Source organism: Amblyomma americanum, chromosome 3 (genome assembly GCF_052857255.1).
Source record: "Amblyomma americanum isolate KBUSLIRL-KWMA chromosome 3, ASM5285725v1, whole genome shotgun sequence".
Taxonomy (NCBI): domain Eukaryota; kingdom Metazoa; phylum Arthropoda; class Arachnida; order Ixodida; family Ixodidae; genus Amblyomma; species Amblyomma americanum.
In genome coordinates this window covers 117,527,882-117,539,979 of record NC_135499.1, presented here as the reverse complement: position 1 = coordinate 117,539,979, position 12,098 = coordinate 117,527,882, and the positions used below count along the sequence as shown (strand labels likewise).

At 42.5% G+C, this 12,098-nt stretch overlaps 1 protein-coding gene across 1 annotated transcript in view; it reads right to left on the bottom strand.

The window, feature by feature from the left end:
* Positions 1–953: 953 nt before the first annotated feature.
* The window catches only part of LOC144123256 (diuretic hormone receptor-like), a 190,650-nt gene continuing 179,505 nt past the window's right edge, over positions 954–12,098 (bottom strand). Inside the window, exons 10-13 of the mRNA XM_077656116.1 lie at positions 11,612–11,697; positions 8,472–8,604; positions 5,902–5,943; positions 954–4,705 (exon numbers count right to left, since the gene is read on the bottom strand). Coding sequence (XP_077512242.1) covers positions 4,397–4,705; positions 5,902–5,943; positions 8,472–8,604; positions 11,612–11,697 — 570 coding nt within the window. The 3' untranslated portion in view covers positions 954–4,396. The remainder of the gene's footprint in view (positions 4,706–5,901; positions 5,944–8,471; positions 8,605–11,611; positions 11,698–12,098) is intronic.

Sequence of the window (12,098 nt, the reverse complement as noted above, 5' to 3'; positions counted from 1 at the left end):
TTTTGTTCACTGTTATTCCGCTAGAATGAGCTACTGGCAACTAGTCTTGATACGCTATTCTCGTGTAACAGTCTTGGCAAGAAACAGCAGGTGCCGATAGACGACGAAGCAGCGGAAATTGCAGCTGGTGCCCGCAGTTCCGGACAACGAGAGTGAAGTAGCTAACACGATAGAAATTGGGGGCAGTGCATTTGAAACTACCTTGAGGTTATGAATACCAGCGGACCAGTATCCCTAAGATCAAAGAAAATGATCGTTCTATTCAGACAGGTCTCATCTGTGCAGCTACTACTCAAACGCCATGAAAACGGTTTGAAGTTATGTGAAAGGCCACGCAGCATGATAGAGAAAGAAAAATGATAATGGTACACATTATAGGATAGGAGTACAGGCGCGTGCATTATGTAGCAAAGATGAGTTAATGGTACCATAGCTGAAATCGCAAAGCAGGGACGGACGTGTGCATTACATGCAATCTAGAGAAGAGATACTCAGTGGCCCTTTAGAACAACAGAGCGAATTGAAAGCGAAGGAAAAATTTAGCAGGAGCTTGGAGAGACTCACGTGAGGCGACGAGGTGAAGAATTTTGTGGGAGTAGGGTGGCTGCAGCTCACGCAGGTGAGAATTAATTGATATCATTGGAAGAGGTCTTTTTCACACAGTTGAGGTAATGCCCTAACCGGGCTAATGATGATGTTAATGATCAAATCCTAGACCGAATCAAAAAGCGTTTGCAACAAGAAACGTTTTCAGAAGTACCTTTTCCAGCTGCAATTAAGTGAATACTGCAACGATGGTTTCAACATTAGAATTGTTAACAGGTGTCAAGAAATGAGGCCTTTCCGCACTCATTTATTCTTATTGCCAGGACTAAATACGTAAAATATTTTTAGCGGGAAATGTTTCTCAAAGAGATCAGCGGCATTTGAACAAAAAAAAACTGGGTAGCTTGGAAGTGAACTTCGTATGATCATTTATTTATGGCGCATCATGTGTTTTTTTTATGTACATTATATATCACATAGCTTGAAAACAGTCACTCACGAAGACAATTATTTTTTAACAGAGAACAGTATTCCCCGGATAGTTACAGAAACATGAATTCTTATCCTTAGTTAAGCAACACGGCACTGAAAAGCCCTTTGCGGGTCTCAAGCAATGAAATACATGGCAAACAAGCACACATCAGAGCACATACCAGGCTCGTTAACACCGTGTCCCTGGTGTAAGACAGCATTTTCTCACTTGCAAGTCAACAAGCGTTGACTGATGCGCGCGACACACACTCGATGGGAGGAATGTTGCAAACGTTATGATAATGTGATGCACAAAGAGACGAAAAATGTATCAACCACATCTTATAGCATTATTGTTAAAAACATGCTTTCATTTTCAGAATATGCTAATGTATTATGAAAAATGGGGAGTCATACAGTTACTAAATTTGACGTTTGACGGGTGAATAATTAAAGGGAGTCCTTTTGACAACCTTCAAAAACATACGCTGCTCGCTCCATCATTTATGGGGGTGATGAGGCAAGATTTCTTCTGTAAATACTCTCAGCCTGGAGATAATATGAAGCAGAGCATGCCGAATTTATATTCTAACGGGAGTATACATTTTAAAAATTCGAAGAAAAATATAGTAAATTGTAGAAAACCTTATATACATTTTTATGAGCCCATGCGGGATTTCACGGTCCCCTCGAAATAGGCCTTTAGGCATACTCTGCAATATTGTTGACAAACCTACACTCTGGGTAAACTTCTTCAAAGTGTAAGCTGTCCAACGAGAGAAATCGCAGGATAAAAATACGCACAACCACGGAACCTCGCGCAAACATATAAATGCGCACAGTTCTCTTATATTTCGGAGACGTCAGATAAAGAAATGAGAATCAAGACTGCGCGTGGTTACCCAGCACCCGTCCGCCCCACGCGCACATCCATGCAAACACACGCATCTGTAATAGTGTTCCTTTCCCAACAAGAACAGTGGCATATATCAGCTCGAAGATATGGGAATTCTGTTGAGGCGTTTAAGAATAACAGCGTCATAATGTAGCAACCTTTAACGCTAAAAATGTCCCACTCGTTCAAATGGGCTTCTCCAGCATGGACCACTCGTCAGCAGACAAAAAGCAGACATCAGCACTAAAATATAAAGACGGCACACAAAACCAAGGGAGCTTCAAGACCTCAGCCAGCATGCGGTAGCGCATATCCCATGCAAACGTTTGTATTGCAGTCAGGTGACGCGTCAGTGCCCAGGAGGCACAGGACAGAATTCAACAAATGGCCAGCGCCAAGAAAAACGCTGGGCAGGCCCTCCTGCATTCAAACACTCGGGAAGCCTCTTTTTCCTAGAGGCGCGTTAATGGTCTCTTGTTCACTCTTAAACGCACGTACTGAAGGCTCTGCGCCCACCTATTTTCACCGAAACATGGTGAGTGCACCAAATTTTGTTTATTAAATGACTTGTTTTAAGTGAAAAATGCTTAAAAATGCTCGTGACTAGCGAAAGCTCGCTGAGCAATCTTCTTTCCAATACTGCTGCTGCGTTACGCCGCCTGTCGACAGTCGTTTCTAATGTAAAATCAACAGCCTCTGTGTTCTGCTAAAACAGTCCACTCAGCAGATTTTAAAAAGCGCGCCGGTAGAGCTATCGACCATACGAAAAAAGAGTCGCTTCACTATCGTTTAACCAACCACGTGGAGATCTCCAAAAAGCTAAAAAGTTGCGTTATGTGCAGACCGTCAACTTAAGGCAAAAAAATGACAATCTTACGTCTTGGAGCTTTCTATCAACAAACTGATTTAAATACTATGGATGAAAGGTGTTCGTGTATACTTTCATTGATATGCTTTTCAGATGTAGGAGCAGCTTCGCTGCAGCAGGGTTGGTTAAATGTTGGAAGTAACATCACTGTCTAGTTCTATTTTTCTCTTAATTGATGCGCTAAAAACTAAACCCTAGAAGCAAAAGAACCAAATCTCGTGCCAGTGACCTCTCTCCGTTTCTCGGATCATAAGTGGAGTCGCCTTTGCTGCACTTTCTAAAGGCAAGTACGACACTTTTATGCTTTGTTACTTCGCTCAGCTCGTTTTATACGCAAGGCTGACTTCTTGCATTTGTCACTTTCGCTTGTCATCTGTTTTGCGCAACATGTGAACCGTCTGTCTTTCATTTCACAGTCAACGTGCTAGCTTTGCTTCTCTTACATGAAGAACTATCAAACAATAATAATGCACGCGACTCCTCCCATGTTTTGGAACATGCTAATGCCCTTTGTTCTTGCTCTAAATGCTGATTTCAACAAAGAATCATTGACCACTTAAAATTTCCCCACTCTTAGCTAATCAGGTCTGTGTGAAGCAGTCAAGTCTTCGCAGTGAACGTAGAGTCATGTGATCTTAAAACTATATCTTGAAAAGGAACCACTTCACAGCTAAATTTGCTTAGCTTGCATGTAAACATTATTTCATTGGGTTAAATGTCAAAAGCCAGTTAAAAGCCCTTTTCGATCATTCGCTCAAGCGAAGCGCTAGAAAGAAGTATACAATGCTTCTTTTGTTTCATGAAGGTGCTGATAGCAAGACCCGAGCAGTTGCGACAATGAATGCCTCTTTGGTCTCCGAATGAATTTCTACAATCGGTCTCCGCGTAGCAAAAAGTTTCACAAGCCACATTAAAAAAATCCTCGGGTACATTGGTCATTTTCTGAGGATGGAACCTTTCTCTCGACAATTATCAATGTAGTAAAGCATTCATGCAATTGCAACAGCTCAGCTAATTATGTTTGGCTTATAAATAGGTCTCATAACGACCGAATATTGGGAAATACATTGTCCTCACGGACAAAACAAATAGAGTTCTGTTTATTCCAGCAGCATAAAGGAGCCTTTCTCAACTTTCTGAGCAGAGTAGACATGCAAAGAAAAGAAGAAGAGATATGACGGAAACGGCTTCATATTATAAATAGTTCCACATTTACTTTCTTCCAGCATTTTATCGATACTTCTTCAACTGCAGTTTAAGACACTACACAAACTTCACGAAATAAATACGGCTACAGAAGCTACCCAATGGCAGAAAAACGGCGCAGCTTTTCAAGTATCAGGCAATTTTTCATAGGAACGTCCCTTGAATGGGTGGCGCAATTGATACACAAATATTAGGACGTTTTTTTTTTGCAAGTTTAGTGCCGCACTGAAAAGGTGGACGCAGACCCATTTAGTTCGAAGGATGCTTTCGATTGAGCTACAAGAAGAAGCTGCAGTCAAGAAAACGTAAAACTTTCAGCCGTGTGGAGGACCTGCCCGGGAAACAACATTTGGGAAAGCCGCTTGCACTTTAATGATGCAGCGACGTGTTACAAAATAGCGGCATCAGTCTTATACGGCATCGTCCTTTCCGGGCGGGCCGAACGCCCCATTCGTGAAACGGTGCGCTGGTCCCAGGAAGCCGGCGTGCGGAACCACCGTGGAAGTGGTCGAGGCGAAACTGATGCAGCTGGACCTGGGTGCTCGGCCTTTGTAGAGCCGCCCGGTGTCGCCATGTGCGGCCACCGTACCGCCAACACTCGACACCCCCGTCGACTGTCGGCAGCCCACGCGGTAGCTGAGACCATGGCGCATCTGCTCCGCACTGAGAGCACGCGACGCTCGCCAGCGCTGCAGGTGATGACGAATGGTACTGCGCACCTGCGAAGGCGTGTGAGGTGTTTTTGTCTCCACTTATTATGTTCTCGAGTTACCTGCAAGTGGCAAACATACCCGTAAATTCTGGACAGAAGGAGTTTTGAGCGGGAAACCGTTTATGAACGCAATTTTTTCATATAAAATTTCACTGTAGGAATTAATATATCCGCAAATCCCCTGACAGCAGTCTTGAATTTTTTTCTATCCACCTTTTGCTATCGTCAAAAACGTTCCCTAATAGTTTTCTATGGCAGTCTTAACTGTTCAATTCGATCGATGGAAACACTGTAAAAGAAAGATTTTCCTACATATCAGAGTAATGGACAATAACATTCAAATATTTGCACAACAATGCCTTACATTTTACCAGTTTTCAAACTTTTTGCCCGAGAGAGCTGGGCATGTGTACTATACAACATATGCGGTAAGAAATACCAGACAGTGTGCTTCGTTAACTTCATTTAAGTAACCCTTGCTTCGCTACTATCTGCGAGTGACGGTCTGCTTTTAGTCAGTTCGTTACGGTAGCATGGTTGGGGTTCTTCGGACCATAACGAATCGACAGAAATGATTCCCGCGGTCAGCAGCTGTGAATCTGCCTCAAATACAAGGGGTGACCTTTGTTTCAGTTTCCACATAGAGAGTTTCGTTCTCCGCAATTTGTTTTCAACAGATAAGGTTTTCAGATATGCTGTTAATCCATATTCGCTTGACCCGAACAGTTAAGAATCTAGCACTACTCGTGTCACCATTATGCTTCGACGACCAATGCGAGACTGTTCCTACGCAATAAAATCTAGTAAGGCGGTAACGGTCATATACGCCAATTGATCTAAATGACCATACCTCATTGAAGGTTTCAACTTGAGTGTTCAGCACATTTGCTTCAGTGCTGCGCTTTTTTATTCTCGTAGAAACGTGAAGCACACAAACATGATTACGGGAAAGCTTCATGCAATAGTATTCAATGTGATAAAAACTGGATTCATGCTGTACGGGCAACGAAGAAAATGCGTTTTCTTGAACTGCGTCCGTGTAGGAAAAGACGACACGTAAAAGGTTTTCAGGGCATAGATATGACGGGAAGTTAACTGCAGTTTCGGCATCAAGACTATAAAACTGTTTTCAAGACTTCAAGCTGTATTTCGACGTTATCACAGACTCGCGGGAAGTAAAGGCAGAAGGAATATGTTACTTACCTCACCATTAAAGAAGCAGTAAAGAACCGCTACTGTGAATCCCTGAAAAGCAAATAAAAGAAACCCTTTGTGTAACCGAAATATTAATTCTAAAAGTGCGCGGGCAGGGCACGGATCGAGAAGGAAACGTGCAACACGAGCGCAATACGTGTCCTTCTTCGTCCATGTCCTGTTCGCGCTCTTTTAGAAAAAACGCCTACCAACTCGTACAGACTTCAGCTTTAACCGAAATAGCTTTGCGATCTTTTGCAACGCAGGGCGGCCCAAAGTTAGACAGTTTTAATACGACCGTAGGGTAAGCACGGTAACTACGGTAACTGCTACCGCAACCTGAAATGTGGCTAGGGTAGCCCGGCAACCCTAGCAACTGCAACACGTTACCGTAATTGTCGTACGGCGGTTCCGGCTGCGCTAAGATTGTCTAAAAATACATACTCTCACGCGCTTCCTTTCTGGAATTTTCGTTTCACGACTTGACCGCAGAGCTGGTTGGAGGGTGGGAAGTTTCTGTAGTCGTAAAAAAATATCGTGTCACGCCATGACATCAGCGCGCATTCTGTTTAGAAAATGCACGAAAAAAAATAAAGGTTTGAGTACTCCGATTTTCACAGAAAAAGTAGATATCTCGCCTTGGATTATATGCTTAGAATAATGTCGCACTCTTTACATTTAACAAAATTTCGATGTATTTTCCAGCGCTATGAAGCCTGAGAGTGGGTTTAGTCTCGCCGACGGTGGTGTTTTGCAAGGCACGATTCAGGAGATGAGAATGTTTATAAAAGTCTTCGTAGCTTTGAAATAGTTGCTTCTTTCCCAGCACCTTTTTGTACCTCGTTGTGTGCTTGTGCTAACTACTGTGCACTGCTTTACAAGAACAACATGCTATAGCGGCAGGCCGCCTTTAAAGAGGATCAGAGATTGTTCGATATGATGACCCTCGCATATCGCATTCTGATTATTACTTCTTGAGGAACAAACGACACCTTGAGAAGAATATATCAAGGTGTTATTGAAATATATGTGCAGATGGTGCGAAAAACACCGAGGTCTCCTCCAAAAGACTTAATTTCGGACTTTGTCTTGTGCTCTCATAAGTCATTTTGAGCATCTTCGAACTGATAAGAGGACATTAATACGCTCGAACACGTCCCGTCCTACAGGCTTTCAAGAGCTGATATGTTGGGGTGCAAGCGGTACCAGAAATATAATTTTTTCACACTATACCGAAATAGAAATAGCAAGTACAAATTGTTTTGAAAATGACGAAAACTTGCAGTAATGAAACCAATTTCATCTGAGATCACGCGCTAAAGTTACGGCAATAATAACAACACATGCACGAAAAGCTTCTCTCTTAACTACAAGTATTCGTAATAGCAGTTTTACAGTGGCCCTGAAGATTTTGTACGTTATGATATTTTCTTTGCGCGTGTTCTAACTATATTGAACTCGGGTATTCTTGAAGCAGAAAGATATTATAAATTCTAGCGCCACTCTTCACCCATAGTAAGCCCTACTTCACCGGAATGTGAGCTTTTGTTCACACCTAGAAGCGAGATAAATCTTAGCCTTTTGCCGCCGAAGTCACTAATACGAATAGGACCATGTAAAATTTTTAGAATTTAAGTGGAAGTGCTGTAACCATTCTCCTATTGTTAAGAAGACCAGTGCGTTTTGTGTCGCAAGCGAAAAATGAAAAAAAACAATGTTTTTCTCTCGTCGATGTTTTAGATTTACCAACGTGAAAACATTAGCGAATAATTTTCGATAAGCAATCAACATCTCGTATGGTGCTTCACGAAATTTTTAAACTAGTTTTCTGTCAGAGATCACTAGAAGTGCGTGAACGTTGACTACGATGTCATTGTGTGAATTTTCTTGCCCACTTTTATCAGCTGCGGTGCAACCCAAGCGCCTTCAATATACCTTCTAATTCAAGAATAATTTCCGCGCAACTTCATTTCCCTGCTACCAAAACCTACCAGTAACATCAACTTCCAAAAAAGGAGACGCGTAGAAATTATACATTTACAATACTGCTAACCTCAAGGTGGTGGCCGTGGCAGGGTGGAAAATACATCAGTAAGCATAAAAATAGTACTCAGTAAACAAAAACAACACTTAAAAAGGATACTAGGCATAAAGTATTAGGCACATGAATGGAAGTACAAAGCATTCAAAAACATTAAACTTTAAGGAAGAGACTTCACGAACTAAGCTTAATAAATGCCTGAAATTCATCCACGTTATCCACTTCAACCCACATGTGACAGTCTTGTCGGCACAGCACATCCCTTTCATTTATCTTCCGTGCCTACTTCAGCGAATAAATTATTACACACCTAATGCATTTTGATTTTTCTACCAGCAGTCTTGCCGTCATCTACAAGGTTAAAAATAACTGAAGAGTTTACACGGCTTTGGACGTCGTTGCTCTGTATTGATCTATGTAGGCCTTGAAAGCTACGATACTAGGAACTGCTTCTTTCAAATAAAGTTCTTGCGGATATAAATCTGAGACTTGTCTTAGTGGAAGGAACAGCTTGTGGCCAGAAAGCTGACCAACTTGCCTGCGTTGAGAGCAGCGTGATCTGCAGGTAAGTGAATACAATCTTGGCAGTCTTGTGAGAGGGAGTCCAGATGACCAAAATGTACGTGACACCGAGCAGAGGAGTGAGAACGAGCAAAGCCTTCGCTGCCTTCCTGCAGAGGGATTTGTAATCGTCACACAGTGATGCTCATACTCTCACATTTGGTAGGTAATCAATAAGTCATCCTTTCACAATTACCCTATTTTTCACTTAGAAAGAATACATGCTCATTTCACATCGTTCTGCTTCTGTGCTAAACATAAGCATCGGTCATAGGCTGAAAATAAAGCTTACTGTGATACTAATGGCGTATTCGAATAGGCGATCCGGAGCGAAGTTTCTTGCTCGGCGAATCCGAACAGCGTGTTTAAACCGGCAATTTTAATTGAGATTCTGGTTACCTATCACACTGGAGAAGCCACTCACTCTGAGGCGAATCGTCCCGCCTTACCCACGTAGCCAGAAGCTCATACGTTCTGATCTTCAAATTGAATTTTTGTAACACCGCTGCGGATTTTCGCTGCTTCTCGAATTCAGAGCGACGACACGAATCGCCGTCTTGTATACGCCATATGAAACTAGCAATGGAAACTTGCTTACTCATAAGATACGGCTTCGGAACATCGTGTAATCTCGCATGTGGTACTCAAACTCGGCAATATTCAACAAATGATGCTGCATTAAATGGACTTGCACGCCAGGTGTTAACCGAGTGGCCGACGGCAGGAAACATGTGAGCCAGTGGTCGTTCAGGCAAACCAATGCGGCTCTCTCTGGCCAGTAGACACTTCTTAGCGGACCGCGTAGAACTTTAGAACGATTTGACAGTTCAGAATGATTATTAATGTTTCTCAATACTACAATTTGTGGCGAACTCTAGCTCCTTACCTGCTTTGCGTGCAAGTATTGAATACAGTTTAAGGACATTTCTTTAGAACCCCTGATTGGATTTTCCTGATGCAACATTGCGCATTATCACGAAAAAGTGAAAGAAGTCAGGAAAGCAAGCAAGCAGATTTGCTAAACTGTAAGTGGTTTGTTAGGTGAACTTGCACACTCGAAAGAAACTCAGCTGGGTTACGGAGATAGCTGTGTGGACTTGGTCGGGTGCTGCACAGAAGCAACCAATGTCAGATGCGCCGTGACCCACACGAAATGCCCAGTTGCTTTTGCCCCATTTTCAAAAGACCGGATGTTAGGTGTGAGGTCAATTTAGGTTGGATGCCCTAAAATGACCTCACGGAGGCGCAAGCCCACCGGACATAAGGTAATCAATTTTAAACTGACCCGGAGAAAAACTCACCGAATCAAGGCTTTACAATTCTTTGCATCTTTCAACAGCATCGGCGTATAAAGTTACGTTAGGTTGCATTTGATTACATTTAAAGTTAGGTAAAACTGGACTTAAGGTTAGGCTACTTTAGGCTTTCAAAAAAAAGCATTAAAAATTCGGAGAAAAAAGCGTACCCCCCTCCTCCTTTTACCATTCTCGATTGTGGGTTAACAAAACAAAAAGGTGGGCTGAGAACATTGATGGGGATGAGGCTTAGAATGAATCCCGGCTGTCTGCACATAACACTAGAACACTTTCGCTTGCAAAACAATCGCGGGCGACAAATATTTCAATCTAACTAGATTTAGTGTTTGCTTATTGTCCCGTTAAATGCTTTTAAACTACCCTACATTCATTCAATGGTTGCTCACCTGAACCACATCGGCAATTTTATACATTTTTTTATTTCCATAAAAGCTGCGAATAATATTGAACTACTTATATTTTATTAACGCTCTTTTGTAAAGCAGGTGTTTAGCACGTGGGGCCAGGGGGATGGTAACGCCCCTGTTTTCTTCCAGCGTTCCTCACTTGTAGTTTTTCATTACACCTTTCCCAGTGGTTTAGGTCTTAAGAGGCTGGAAAAATTTTTGTTTAACGGCTGGAGAACTATCAGTAGGAGATGTTGACAGTGGGAGTAGCATGCATTTAGGGGATCTGGACAGGAGTCTCGGGGCTTTTGGCGTCCATGGATCTTGAGACGGGACAAATGCTGCCGAGAACTTTGCAATGAGGTGCTTATGTCGTGGGGATTAGGCGACTGGAGTTCTGCCCTTGAGGCAACTATGCTAATAGCCATTTGGCTGTCGTCGAGATCGGAATGGCTGTAGCTGTTCCATCCCCTCAATTCATGCACAGAGGGTAAGAAAATAGGACCTGTTCTTGGGGAAAACATTCAAATAGTGGCTCGGTATTTATGCTCCGCGTGCGCGGAGCATAAATACCGATTTGGCCTGACGAATAGCGGGCGCTGCTTTACCAGCATGAGAAAAACAGCGTGACTCCCGAACGTCGGATAGGGCAGGGCAACAAGGCGGCAAACGTTAAAGGAATTGAATTGAATTGAAGTTTATTTCGGAACTTTACTATCATTATTAAGTAGGGCAGGAGGAACGGTTTCCTCGGCAAGTTTATGGTGCACGACACTCTTTTGTCTCGAGTGGAGCTCACGATAAAATTACGACTATAAAGCATCGCAGATTTTAAAGTTGTTTTAAATGCAAGTAGCAGGTAGCCCTGGCAAGTTCTAGCTCTTTTCTTGCCACAGAGCTTTGTACGAAAACGCGGAATACTCAAACAGGCTCATGTTTCGGGCTCAAAAAAGCAGTAACAAATGGCAGTTTTTTTATTAATGATCTCTTTCCTGATGCTGTCATGAATACAATTCTAACGAAATTGACGGTTTCGGGACATATAATTAAATGTCCGACTTTCCGTTCGAAGTGGTATTGAGAGTTGCGAACGCTATTCAAATGCTTCCAACATTTATTCTAAAGCTCATCCAATACTCCACACTTTCTACATAAGGCTCGTTTATCGTAATGGGAAGTCCATAGCACAATATCTCGCCAGCCACATCTAGTTACATTTCTTTGCAAACAATCTTGTAGCGTCTGGGGAGCGTACCCACGACAATTTCTCTTACATGTTGACAAGAAAGCGATAAGACTCCAAGCCGGCAGCGAAATGCAAACAGGATTGCAAGGAAATCACAACACTGCTACAAAATGTGATCCTTGGGTTGACCCGTTCCGATAAGTAAAAAGAGCAGACTGACGTGCTTTACCTGTACTGCTGCGTTTCCACAGTCGTTGTGGCTCGTAGTTTGGTAATAAGCACATACATAATTTCCCCCATGAAGAACATGTTAACCTGGAAAATACAAATCAAAAATAGCCACAGCGCTCCTCATGCTTGTAGGCATGCAAAGCCTCATGTATCTAGCATCGTGCGCTCCACCAAAAAAATAATAATATCGGGTGGGCACTATGGCTATGTCTTGAAGCCACTACTATACCTTTATATGGTTCGTTGGTAGCTATCTGCACTGGAGATACTTTCTGCACAATTCGAATATGGTGGTTCACGTCGCGAGCAAGAATATGAAGTGAATGTTTCTTAATGTTCTTCTATATGCGTGTAAACGCCGTTTCTTGAACTGTCCGAGTATTCTACAGAGATAGTTTTGCATGGGGTAGAAACAGAAACAATTTCGCACTTTTCATATGCTAAAATCACACGCTTTAGCCCCATATATATTGAAGGTGGAAGCA